Below are 14,618 nucleotides of genomic sequence, written 5' to 3'. Positions count from 1 at the left end.
AGGGCCCAATTAAGAACAGCTAAGCACAACAAAGTTATGCTTACCAGAATAAGGTTACCAGCCAAACTACCATGTCACATGTACAATCTGTGACTGGTATCCTGCTTGTTTTTGCTTTATAAAACAGAAAATGTTTTAGCATAATTCTGTGCCTTAAAGCCATTATACACTTTCGGTAAACAGTATTGTCCAAGTCCCACACTTCGTGTATCACAACTTCTATATAAAATAACAAACCTGTGAAAATTTAGGCTCAATCGGACATCGGAGTCGGGAGAAAATAACGGGAAAACCCACTCCTGTTTTCGCGCGTTTCGCCGTGTCATGACATGTGTGTATAACAAATCCGTAATTCTCGTTAACGAGAATTTATATTGTTTTACCATTTTCTCAAAAAGTAAAGCATTTCATGGACTAATATTTCAAGAGAAGTCTTTCATTATTACCTTCTGTAAACCCTGTAAATTATTTGTAAATCTGTGAACTTTTTCTTTTTTTTCTGTACCGAAAGGGTCCAATGGCTTTAAGCAGCTCTACGGTATTGGGCCCTGCGCCTTTAAAAATACCCTGTATTTTGTATACAAAACACACTGTAAACGTACAGGGTCTGGAGTGAAAGTGTCCAGGGCCAAAACCAGAGAGTGCGAGATAACGATCAGTTCAAGCTAAGGTCAGACAGCCACTGGCCCCGCCCACTCCACCATACAAGGGTAATCGCACATACTGGATAATAGTCTTGTTTTGGGTCATGGTGCTACAGGCAAAGTTCATTTCACGTTCATGTTGATAGTACAACAAGTTAGCATACCAGTCTTGGGTGCCTTTAGGTATTTCTAGACTGAGTAGTGGGTTATGTATGGAAAGGATACAAAGCAACCATTTACAGGGTTCACAAACTTGTCTGCGTGTGTGGGGGGGGGGGGGGGCAACAGCATTTTAGTCGATTGGGTTTTACTTTTGGTTTTACTCCAAAAATTAATGACAATACAAACATACTTGGTCCTTCTCAGTTTAAAAGTTACCATAGGCCTATACTAATTTTCTCAAACAAATTAATGACCATAAAAACCATATTGAAAACTTACTAGGTAGGCCCTATACATTTAAGGAGCAAATTCCCTGCTGAGGAATGTGGTTTAGAGATAAGGATTCAAAAGATTGTCAATCTGAGAAAGTTTCTGCCAAAACTAAATTGTACATTTTTTCAAAGGATCAGTTACAATAATCTTATATAGCGCACTTATCTACTGAGGAAGTACGCAAGGTGCTTGAACAGACAGATAGTGTACAGGTTTTTGAATTATAAGATCATGTAGCAGTTGTAAGGGTTTACAAGGTGCTATGGTGCATTCAGCAGCCACTGCCAGACACTGCCAGATCAGCTTTATGCCCCATCCCAAGGACACGGCATCATTGGTAGTCTTGCTTAAGGACACAAGTGTCATGGCCGGGACTCGAACCCACAATCTGCTGATAAGAAACACCAGATCTTGAGACTGGTGTTCTTAACCGCTTGACCAAGACACGCTCGGCCAAGACACGCTCGGCCAAGACACGCTCGGCCAAGACACGCATTAGCCTTAACAAGTGGCCTGAAAACTATTAGCCTACAGGGTTAATCAAAAATAATCTCTCCAGCTAGGTGTTGAGTGGTACTTGCTCTATGAGTGGTCACACTTTGGAGTCTGTCAGTTCAATGACCTCTAATGCTCGGCTACACTCAGCGAGAGCAGGTATGCAACCTCCTTTGGGAGCTTGATATGTGACAAGGTTGCTTCTGCAGAGCTGAAACACCAAACATTTGATCTGACTTTAGAGAAGTGACCAACCATGCTGAACTAATTTAGGTGGAGGGGTACAGGTATGTAATTTAAGAGACTGATATTGAAGTTAACACTTCATGGGGCTGCGAATTCACCCTTCAGCCGGCAGATTTGATTAACTAATTGGCATTCTTGTGGTGTGAATGGTGTGTAAAATGAGTGATCAGGGTCTGCTTTTTCATCATTGGAAATCGCAGCGAGCATGTGATCAGAATTAAGACACAAGGCTGGACATTTTTAAGGCCTTGGATAAATCATAGAGAAATGACCGAGATGGATAAGTGTGCACTTTATAAAAATCTTAACCACTGTCAGGTGTTTTCTAAAGCACCCTGCTGGTTGCACGCAGCACAGTTCAAGTAAATCATTTTGAGATGGACACATTCTAAATTTCAATCTGTCAGTTTACTCCAAGTTAAAATGGTGTACTCCAATGCACACTTCTGCATATTTACACTGGATAGCAATTGAAACATTTTGTATTGCTACGCCAGTGCTACGCTACACAAGAGAAATGGTTCATTTTACTTCTGTGGTGTTTCACATATCTCAAAAAAGGTAATGAAAACCCTAGAATTACTGTTACCCCCAAATTCATCGCATTAATCACAAACAACTTGGCAAAGTCATGATCAACATAGAGGATATAAATAAATGGGAGTGCACTTCCTCTTCCCAAAGCCAATGGACTATCGAGCCATTTCAAGGCATTGGACACTATTGGTAATAACTCAAAGTATTTATCAGCATAAAACCTGACTTGGTAACTTGTAACGGGGAGAGGTTGATAGTATAAAACATTGTGAGAAACGGTTCGCTCTGAAGTGACGTATTTTTCGAGATTGAAGTAATTTTCCACGGATTTGATTTTGAGACCTCAGACTTAACATTTGAGGTCTCGAAATCAAGCATCTGAAAGCACACAACTTCGTGTGACAAGGGTGTGTTTTTTCCCCCATTATTATCTCACAACTTCGACGACCAATTGAGCTAAAATGTTTTCAGGTTCATTGCATTATGGTAAAAAGACTGGTTTTTGACAATTACATGTACCAATAGTGTCTATATCTTTAATATGTGAAAGTACATTATTGACTTCTACTGAGTTCAAGCGGATGAAATTTTTCCGATACACTGTACTTCCCTTACACATCCATTCAACAGTTTTCCAATTCTAACAAACACGATTATGATCATCATTTTGCAAAGAAACAATTATCACTATCATTCAACAAAGATTTGCATTTGAGGCCGCCTGGTCTCAGATTGCAATGAGGGCGCATTCCTTTGGCACGCCATGGCAATCACCTGTTCTCTTTCAATCGCCGCAATGCCCACCTCTTACACACGTCTACCTCTCCACAAGTTGAACATAATTTCCATAATAATCCGACAAACACACTCTCATAAATTCTGATACAACAATCAATCGCGGAGAGTAATTTCTTTAGGAGTGGCGTGCTTTTGGGTTTTTTTCTTCACAGGCACAAACAAATAACCACTTGTGCAAGACATACCTTGAACTTTAGCACGCTCCCCTCTGTTCCCCTTTCTCAATGCCTCAATGAGCCCTTTATAGAGCCTCCCTCAGACTCTATTTCAATTTAATTTAGAATGATTCCAATCTATCGTCCTTTCATCCATCAGGTTCAAACGTTCACACTATTTGTGAAATCAACGCCTGATCAACTGTTACGGTGAGACAAGCACAAGGCTTTTTAGACTCGGGGTTTATTTTTAATAGGAGAACAAAATATCTGGCATTTTGTTCATGTATTAATTGGCATTTGTCTGCATCCTGTCCATTAGTTTTTATTTTGCTCAGGAAACCATTTTTCAGTTTTTCTGTCTCTACTTCCTCCAGAGTCTCATATTTTGCTACAATTTATTGTTGATAATGCTTGATCACAAATGTTATGGATCCTTCAAATAACACTATAAATTATGAACACAAAACTTCCATTGGAATGCTTCAAAATGCTAACCTACTGTAGTTCTTAGTTGGCTTGAAATAAAACATTACTAATATTATAACATTACAATGTTTAAAATCTAGATTATACAAATTGATAATAACTTGGGACAGAGCCTAGAGACAACCGCACCCTGCCCCTGTCCAACATATATGGGTGCTTTACATGTAGGCACAGGTACACGTGTGCCCCAGGTGGGCAAGGAGGGTGCAACTGCCCTTCTCAAATTCAGTCAAAAAAGTGGTGATTAAAAAAACAATTAAATTGGTGTTGACCTCTCGCTATTTCTGCGTGCACGCTCTAACATACGTACAAGTATATCCACATTAAACAAGTTGGAAAATATTCCTTGGAAAACCCAGCACCCACCTGGCAAAAAATGATTTGTTTTCGCAGGCTCGACTGCACCCACAACAAAACAGTCAGAATATGCATAAGGGGGATCCAAATAGGTGGCCAATTGGTGGCTACAGCTACATGTATGCCTAGATTTCCGCGTCATCATGCATTAAGGTATAAGACATCCTTGGCAACACCCTTGGCAATAGTCGTAGCCATCAATTCGGAAGTAGGGCCTGCCAATAGACCGATCCATTAGGCTCCGCCCATGGCGCACGTGTGAGCAAGAACACGTGGGCCTCTCCAATGCCTTCCTGCACAACTCTGCCGCGTGCGCTAAGTATACGCGCACGCATGTCAGGCCATCAATTTTTCAGACTTTTGGTTGCAATACGGGTTGTGATTGGTCAATACGTAATGGGGCGGGGCTTAATTGGTCGGTCTATTCAAACCTGGCCTAAAATGTTTAGTGTTTAAATTGCCTCACCTGCTGTACTCTTCCTGGGCTGGCTTCGTTCTGACTGGTAGACCTTCTTAGGGCTCTGTGGGACCACCTTATTGACTGAGAGGTGGTAGTTCTTGGCCTCATCAAGAAGATCCCGACACTTAAGGCACTTCTTGATCAGCTCCTCAGACTCCACAACGTCCATCAAGAAAGTTGCAGGCACCATGGGTAGACGGACCTATTAAAAACAACCAGCATCAAAACAGAATAAGTTACAGGGTCCGAACTTGTAGCTCAATATTTTTACACGACCAAAATTCATTTTACAAGACCAGATTCAAGTTGAGTTGAACAACCAGGAAGAGAAGATCTATCTCATTTGTCATGCTACTTTGAAACTCAACAGCATTGAAAGACTCGTTGTCAACCATTTTCATAAAGGTAACACACCCTGGGTCATCTCTCATTATCACTACATTGTAGGTTGCTGATGCCTAATTCGAATTTGAATGTTTTGCGTGCACATAGGGAAAACAATTTTCACGTAGAAAAAAAGAATAGGTCCTCCATGTTTGCACTTTAAGCACACTATGACATGCATGTACGTCACCAGACTGATAGATTTATGTCAACTGAGTGTAAGTAACCACAAGAGGGACATTCAAGACCGCATCTTGATGAAGGGTTCATACTTTCAACGCTGATGCCTCGGGGACAAATCAAACCTTCAACTTTTCAAAATGAAATCTGAGCCCAGGATACCAGACTGTAAGAACTTGTAGCATTGACGCTCCTTAACCCCTGGACTGATTTTGACAGTTATCTTTCAAGACAGAAATCACCTCATTGTCATCTGTTCCTTTACAACCTCCCTTGATGCTCCCCCACCCCCAACACCCTCCCCCATCCCAGTAAAAATCTGAGCTCAGTACCTATACCAAAATGCGAGAACTTGTAGCATTGAGGCTCCTTAAACTCTTGGACTGATTTTGACAGTTATCTTTCAAAACAGAAATCACCTCATTGTCAGTCTGTTCCTTTACAACCTCCCCCGAAGCTACCCTTCTAAACTTTGGACTACACTCTCCCCATCCCAATTAAAATCTGAGCTCCGAACGTGTGCCAGATTGAAAAACTACATTGAATAATAGCAGTACGGACACTCAACCACTGGACTTCTTTAGGTTTTTTTTTCAAGACAGAATATGTCTACTTCCTTGATGCCACCAGCCCCCTACACCATTCACAGGAGTGGACTACCCCCTCCCCAACATCTTTCAACAATGCAATGGTTTTCAATGATATTTACACACACAAGAACATTACATATATTTATCCTTGTGATGAAAACTGATACTATGCCTCATGGCAAGGTTGACTTGGAGACAGACAGGTTTTTGTTTTGAGTCACAGTGGAATGATATCCGAATGTCCAACTTCATCAAGGTTTTATGAGTTCAGGAATCAGATTCCTGTACTTGAAGTAATTGATTGCAAATGGATAACGCAGGCTAATGCATGCATGTGTAACACAGGGGTACATTGTCATGGAACTTTAAAATGTAATCATTGAATTTGTTGTCTAATACCTTGTCTGGAAAGCTTAAAGCCATTGGACACTTTCGGTCACTTCGTGTATCACAACTTCTATATGAAATAACAAACCTGTGAAAATTTAGGCTCAATCGGTCATCGGAGTCGGGAGAAAATAAAAGGAAAACCCACCCTTGTTTCCGCACATTTCCTTGTGCCATGACATGTGTTCAAAATAAATTCGTAATTCTCGCTATCGAGAATTTATATTGTTTTAATGTTTTCTCAAAAAGTAAAGCATTTCATGGACTAATATTTCAAGAGAAGTCTTTCACCACTACCTTCGGTAAACCTGTGATGATTTTTTTTCTGTACGGAAAGTGTCCAATGGCTTTAAAGGAACGTTACAGAATTGGTAAGAAGCATAATCTTGAAGATCACAGATTTACATAAAACTTACATACATGTAGTCTAATGATGATGATAGTAGAAAACACCCCTTAAAAAAGTTCTGCCTGAAATGTAATATTTGATGAGAAATAAATAATTTAACTTTGCGTTTTGAGTTTAACGCTCAGTGAGCGTTTTATTAATTGTTTTGTTTAGATCGTTGTCATGCAAAATGTGTAATTGGTTTTTCACTATTTTCTTGTGACCCAGATGGCCGATCGGTCTCAAACTTCTACAGGTTTGTCAGTTTATGTATGTGGTGGATTACATTAAGTGCTATATGTAGCCTTGCTCAAGGCAGTCGAATTATTCAGTCCGAAAAAAGACCGCCGCTGTATAAAAACCCACCTGTATTCACTGTGCGTAACATCGCATGACATGATGCCCCCGTACACTATCCGCATGCGTCGGCCGTCAGCCTTGTAGGGTCTGTGTTGAAGCCACTGACCTCATTACTATAATAAGCGAAGAGTTCACACGGTCAGCTCATTACCATAATGCCCGCGAAAGACGAGACATGTTTACATCACACACCACCACAACGGACGCTCAGCGAGCATGATAGGGTCCAAAGGTCGTGATAAGGGAAGTGCGTGATTGGACGTCAAAATGAATAATTCATTTGCCTCACATCCTGTGTTGTCTGATAGGTCTGATGAAAGATATACATATTCATGAGCTGCATACTATCATATCCGAGAGCCCCCCCATTTTTTTCCACTAGTGGAATTTTTTTATATGAAACACATTAAACCCGGAAGTTACAGACCCGACAAGGCTGTCGGCCTGACGGCCTCCGCATGCGGGTAGTCGTACGATGTGACAGTGTGTATACGGATGGGTCATGCGGTGTGATCGCACGCACCACGCACAGGGTATACGGGTGGGTTTACAGCGGCGTCTTTTCGGAGCGAATAATGCGACTGCAAGGCTAATTAAGTGCTTACACTGCAAGTTACTGTTTTGTTAGCAAAACCAATTCTGTATTATTCCAAGAAAAAGCACCCCTTGTGGTCCTATAAATGAATCATGTCTCAAGGACCATGAACTAATAACATCAGTATTTCTGGGTATACTCCTGGCTGATGCCCAACATCATAAGAAAATAACAATCTTACTTTCTTTTCAGAGGGTTAAACTTTTCTAGTGTCCCGTATATAACTGCATAAATTCTTGGACAACAAGCTTCTTCAAGAGACCGATCAAGTCAACAAGTACACCTATACGTAACTGCGAGAATTCTGGGGATTGCCCTTTAACAAATATTATTCATTTAGGAGACCAATCAAGTCCACAGTTACACCTACACTGTATGTCACTGCGAGAATTCAGGGACTCTAACAAATGGTACATTGTAGGCTTCTGTAGGACAACAATCAAGTCCACAGAACTGAGAGAATTCTTTGACCAGGGGCCAATTTCATAGAGCTGCTTAAGCAAAAAATTTGCTTAAGCACGAAAATAGCTCGCTTATTTTACACATGTTACTGGCCAAAATTTCATGTCATATACATTGCTTATGACTAGTATTTAGCTGTTGTTTACTTAGCATAACAATTGAGTGGAGTCTTGGCCGGTAATCTGGTTTTACTAAGCAATGAATTTTTTGCTTAAGCAAAATGTTGTGCTTAAGCAGCTCTATGAAATTGGGCCCTGCCCTTAAACAAGCTTCTTTATGAGACCGATCAAGTCCACAATTACACCTACATGTATGTCTTTAACATGTAGTTGGACTTGCCATTTAACAAAGTGTTACCTTTTTTAAAACTCTGATCAAGTCCACAATTGCACATATGTAACTGTGATAATTCTTGGACTTTCCCTTTTGACAAATGGTAAACTTCTTTAGGAGACAATCAAGTCCATGTAACTGCGAGTATTCTTGGACAGATATTAGGAGACTGGACCAAGTCCATAATTACACCTATTATGTCTGTGAGTTGGACTTGCCCTTTAACTAATGGTAGGCTTCAATAGAGGACCAGTCAAGTCCACAACTACACCTTTCAAAATCCCACTGCACAATGTAGATGATCCAGCCCTTGAGATATAAGTGACCGCAATTTCACACTTTAATCTTCCAGTCAGCCACACAAAATCTTATCTGCTGTTATTGTATTGATTTTAGATGCATGATGGAGGGCGCTTGTTGCAGTGGTGGATTTACAAGGTAAATTAGGCTACAAGGGTTGACCTACATGAACATGTATGGTGTAAACTCTACCGGGTAATAGACTTTTGAGATTTTTCAAAGGCTTTACCTACAATCATTTCTGAATGGCTAATGTTCACCATCTTTGTGGATTTTGGCAATTAGTTTTCTATTACAACATCGTTGTTGTGTATAAAAGTAGCCGCCAAACAGATTTTTGGCAAAAATTCAAAATGTGAAGCTTGACATTGTTTGTTCATGTCAATGTTTCTTGACTTTTTCAACTTTGATGTCATAAAATTATGCCCTTCAATAAAACAAAAAAAGTAGATTTATTAACAATTCTTGGAAACTGTTGGACAGCTGTTTCAAAAAATTGTTTGTTTATTTATCTTGATTATTTTTTTTTGAGGGGGGGGGGGGATGTTGGCATGACAGCTTACATAATAATACACAACCAAGCTTTTGCCAGATGTTGACCAAAGACCACAAGAAACAAGAGTACTTGTTCCTAGAAGAGGTTGATTACTAGAAGTAAGGTTAAAAGTCTCGTTAAAATCTTGAGAATCTCCAAGAGTTGTCAAAAACATTTGGTTTGGGGTTTGGGGGGGGGGGGCAGGATACTGGCATAACAGCTTTCATAATCATAAGCAATCAATGTTTTCCCAGATGTTGACCAAAAGCCACAAGAAACAAGAAGACTGATTCCGGGTAGAGGGTGATTACTTAAAGTGAGGTTAACACATTAAAATCTCAAGAATGTGCTAATAGTTGTCCAAAACATTTTGCACGTAGGCTCAAAATTTATGCCTCGCAGGTGTTTCAGTGCCCACTGCTAAAATACAGGTGTTCTCGGTGGTCTAGTTTTGTAAGACCATGGGGTAAGACTAAGACATCTGGGCCCAATTTCATGGCTCTGCCGTAAGCACAGAATCGGCGCTTACGAAAGCAGGGAATTCAGTGCTTATGGCAAGCGTATTTCACGAGTTAGCTGCGAGTTTTTGCTTCTGCGCATGCGTACTCCACGGTTACTAGGCAATCTACGCTTACAAGGCTAGCGCAGAAATTTGGCGCTTGCACGTATGCGTGGAATCGTGATCGTAAGCACAGAAGTCGAAAATAAGCAGAGCCATGAAATTGGGCCCTGCTCAAGATTGGCAAAGGTCATAGGTTTGAATCCCACTTTTTCAGTGACTCAGTACCAGCTAGAGATCTTGTCATTTCAGTTCTCCAGTAGCTTTTTCACTAGGTCATATTTCAGGATTCAAACTGTTGGTAAGACATATGCTCTAGTCTAGGTTGGCAAAGGTCATGGGTCCGAATCCCACCCGAATCAAATGACTGTGATTTTTTTGTTGGTTCTCTGCAAAGTACTGAGTATACAGTGCTTACAGCTTACACACATCGGTGTATAGGTTAAAAGCAAAAAGTATAGAAAAGAATAATTACAATTTTATATTTTCTGAACAACTCCTTCCTCCCTCGAATCTTTTCCAAACGCCCGAGTGACCCCCACCTTCGAAGGGGCGGAGGACATTATTAAAATCTTTGAAACCTTGTTGCACATTCAACAGTTTGATTTGGTGTGTTTTTAAAAACTTGTGTGAGCAATGCAATTTCTTCTTTTGAAGATCAATAAAGTTTTCTTATGTCTTCTTACGCCTTCTTATGTCTAGTAACATTTAGCTTGCTGTGGTGGATTTCTCAAAGGTAGTCCTAACTTAGGACTACATGTAATCCTAACTTAGGACTAGTCCTATCTCTTAGCATTGCCTAGGGCTAGTCCTAAGTTAGGACTACCTTTGTGAAATCCACCCCTGGTTCACTAGTCTGTTGGTTTTTTCTTTTATATTTCAAAAACGTGAGTTACATTGTATACATTGTAGTTGTATATGTAGGCCTATATAAGATTAAAGCATTTAAAGGTTTACGATCCCTTTAACATGAAACCAGAGTGCATAACTTCTTACATCAACAATCATGCTGACACATTTCCAAATACAAATCATGAGCAACAAAAAAAAGAATAACCCTCAGAAAAAAAAGAAAATTCTGGGTAGAAGTTGTGCTTTCCCACTAAACATGGCTAACCCACATCCCATTCTTCCTGTGGAGAAAAGGAAATATCATGCCGCTAATCTCTGTACAGCACAGCTTCCACTGAAAAACCACACCAAAGGATATCACACTGACTTTATGCTTAAGAAAACAATTGTGGTTTTAAAATTCTTGTATCATATTTCAATGACGTTTGACTGTCCTCTGTGACTTTTTTTAAAAGTTTGATCCTTGCTCTATGATTTGATTGAATTCAGGGAAAGCCATACATTTCTTTATTTATGGAAGGATTCTGTTCTTGTTCTTGTTCCAGAGTAGACGGGTCCAAGGCTGAGTCAGAGAGTGAAAAACCAGTCTCGTGGAATTCCCTTCCTACCAAAATTCACCCTGCATCCTCTTAAACAAATTATGCCGTTGTTCCATTCCATTTCATTTATTTCATAATTTGGTATATTTTCTATTATTCATCAATTTTCAGAAGTGGGATGGAACAAATGGTAAATAAACGAATAAATAAACAAAATTTATTGATCGAACTAGAAAGTTATTAGAAGGCTGTGTATTATAAATGATTGGTTGTTTTTTACTTAAAGCCATTGGACCCTTTCGGTTCAGAAAAAAAATTAAAAGTTCACAGATTTACAAATATCTTACAGAGTTTACAGAAGGCAATGGTGAAACACTTCTCTTGAAATATTATTCCATGAAATGCTTGACCTTTTGAGAAAACAGCAAAACAATATGAATTCTCGTTAACGAGAATTACGGATTTATTTAAACACATGTCATGACATGGCGAAACGCCCGGAAACAAGGGTGGGTTTTTCCGTTGTTTTCTCCCAACTCCGGTGACCGATTGAGCCTAAATTTTCACAGGTTTGTTATTTGATATAGAAGTTGTGGTACACAAAGTGTGGGCCTTGGACAACACTGTTTACCGAAAAGGTCCAATGGCTTTAACCTCTATTTTTTTACTCTCATGTGAAATCAATTTGATTGATCACAATTTGGATAAATTTCAGCAGAGATCAGTAATTGCTGTTTTCAACCAAGTTGGAGTTTAAAACAAGACCACCTAATTGACTTTCCTTAACATCAGTAGCCATGTTGATTGGGTGGTGCATTATTGAAGACTGACGGACCACACTTTTTATAAATTCAACGGAGCAATGACAATTTGCATGTACTTTTTTCCATTTGAATTAAATATTGAATTACATAAACATGTGTTTGAAACTCAATCTGTTTTACTGGTGTCAGTAACAATGCTTCAAAATACTCAATCAATATGCTTTTCATTGCCAGAAAAAACTACCACAAATATGATGAAAGCTTGACTCATCTCCAGGAATCATCTCAATCAATCAACCTTATCCTAATAAAGTTTCTCATTCTCTCATCTCATGCGTCTTGATTCCTTATCCGAAACACGCCAAGATAATGAGTCACTGTGTGAAAAGTAACAAATATAAACCTTGTTCGACAGCATGACCCAATTTCATAGAACTGATTAAAAGTATTTACACTTTGCATGATACCATTTCCTGCTTAGCAGAAATAAGCAGAGCAGGATACCAGTGATAAATGGTACACTGACTTTATGCTTAAGAAAACAATTGTGGTTTTAAAATTCTTGTATCATATTTCAATGACGTTTGACTGTCCTCTGTGACTTTTTTTAAAAGTTTGATCCTTGCTCTATGATTTGATTGAATTCAGGGAAAGCCATACATTTCTTTATTTATGGAAGGATTCTGTTCTTGTTCTTGTTCCAGAGTAGACAGGTCCAAGGCTGAGTCAGAGAAGGAAAAACCAGTCTTGTGGAATTCCCTTCCTACCAAAATTCACCCTGCATCCTCTTAAACAAATTATGCCGTTGTTCCATTCCATTTCATTTATTTCATAATTTGGTATATTTTCTATTATTCATCAATTTTCAGAAGTGGGATGGAACAAATGGTAAATAAACGAATAAATAAACAAAATTTATTGATCGAACTAGAAAGTTATTAGAAGGCTGTGTATTATAAATGATTGGTTGTTTTTTACTTAAAGCCATTGGACCCTTTCGGTTCAGAAAAAAAATTAAAAGTTCACAGATTTACAAATATCTTACAGAGTTTACAGAAGGCAATGGTGAAACACTTCTCTTGACATATTATTCCATGAAATGCTTGACCTTTTGAGAAAACAGCAAAACAATATAAATTCTCGTTAACGAGAATTACGGATTTATTTAAACACATGTCATGACATGGCGAAACGCCCGGAAACAAGGGTGGGTTTTTCCGTTGTTTTCTCCCAACTCCGATGACCGATTGAGCCTAAATTTTCACAGGTTTGTTATTTGATATAGAAGTTGTGGTACACAAAGTGTGGGCCTTGGACAACACTGTTTACCGAAAGGGTCCAATGGCTTTAACCTCTATTTTTTTACTCTCATGTGAAGTCAATTTGATTGATCACAATTTGGATAAATTTCAGCAGAGATCCGTAATTGCTGTTTTCAACCAAGTTGGAGTTTAAAACAAGACCACCTAATTGACTTTCCTTAACATCAGTAGCCATGTTGATTGGGTGGTGCATTATTGAAGACTGACGGACCACACTTTTTATAAACTCAACGGAGCAATGACAATTTGCATGTACTTTTTCCCATTTGAATTAAATATTGAATTACATAAACATGTGTTTGAAACTCAATCTGTTTTACAGGTGTCAGTAACGATGCTTCAACATACTCAATCAATATGCTTTTCATTGCCAGAAAAAAACTACCACAAATATGATGAAAGCTTGACTCATCTCCAGGAATCATCTCAATCAATCAACCTTATCCTAATCAAGTTTCTCATTCTCTCATCTCATGCGTCTTGATTCCTTATCCGAAACACGCCAAGATAATGAGTCACTGTGTGAAAAGTAACAAATATAAACCTTGTTCGACAGCATGACCCAATTTCATAGAACTGATTAAAAGTATTTACACTTTGCATAATACCATTTCCTGCTTAGCAGAAATAAGCAGAGCAGGATACCAGTGATAAATGGTACAGTGTACATGTGACATGGTACTTTGGCTGGTAACCTTATTCTGGTAAGCATACATGTATTTGGGTTATGTACTTTTTGTGCTTTTAAAAGCAGCTCTATGGTCCAGGGCTAAATTTCAGCTGCTCTTAAAAAGCAGCAAGTTGCTAAGCACAACAAAAGTTAAGAATGTTTACCAGATTAAGGTTACCAACTACATGTAAAATACTGTACAAATTGTTTTCTGCTTAGTTGCGCTTAGCATAAACATGTTGACCAATATTTTCTGCTTCTGGCAGCTCTACAATGTATGAAATGTAGCCCTGTATGATGACCACATGAAAACAATTATTACAACTAGACATTGACATTTTGTGAACAAACTCTAAGTGTTTGGTTTCCGTAAAAGCCTGAAGTAAAAAAAAAAAAATATTACACCTTGCTTTGTTCTCAAGTTTGTAATTGAAGATCAAAATGGCGAAAATTATCGAAACAACATGATGATGTCATCATGACGTCATTTCGAGTTCAAGAAGTTAATGTCATTGACTAACAGTACACAAATTTCATCTCAGTAAAACTTTTGGTTTGGCAGACACACAGCTTTGAAAACAAGTGACCATAGGGCCATGGTTAGACAGCCTCTGCTGCCTCTGTGGTCTTTTCTTTATGCTCTGCCACACACACTCGCTCATTCAGCCAGTCTCGGCCGTTTCGCCCCACAGAGAAACCTAGAATGAACTCTGTATGTGGTAAATTAATTTGGGAAGACTAGCACTAGTAAGTGACTTTCCAATTTAATAAAAATAAAAAAA

The 14,618-nt window shown here is 38.9% G+C and overlaps 1 protein-coding gene across 3 annotated transcripts in view; it reads right to left on the bottom strand.

The window, feature by feature from the left end:
* Nucleotides 1-14,618, bottom strand: part of LOC139936232 (kelch-like protein 8) — a 61,519-nt gene that overhangs the window by 22,283 nt on the left and 24,618 nt on the right. For all 3 annotated transcript variants that reach the window (XM_071931013.1, XM_071931014.1, XM_071931015.1), the window contains exon 3: nucleotides 4,623-4,818. In XM_071931013.1, the coding sequence (XP_071787114.1) occupies nucleotides 4,623-4,818 (196 nt within the window). The remainder of the gene's footprint in view (nucleotides 1-4,622; nucleotides 4,819-14,618) is intronic.

The sequence above is a fragment of the Asterias amurensis genome, chromosome 4, assembly GCF_032118995.1.
Source record: "Asterias amurensis chromosome 4, ASM3211899v1".
In the NCBI taxonomy this organism is placed as follows: Eukaryota; Metazoa; Echinodermata; class Asteroidea; order Forcipulatida; family Asteriidae; genus Asterias; species Asterias amurensis.
This window is presented reverse-complemented; position numbering and strand designations above follow the sequence as displayed.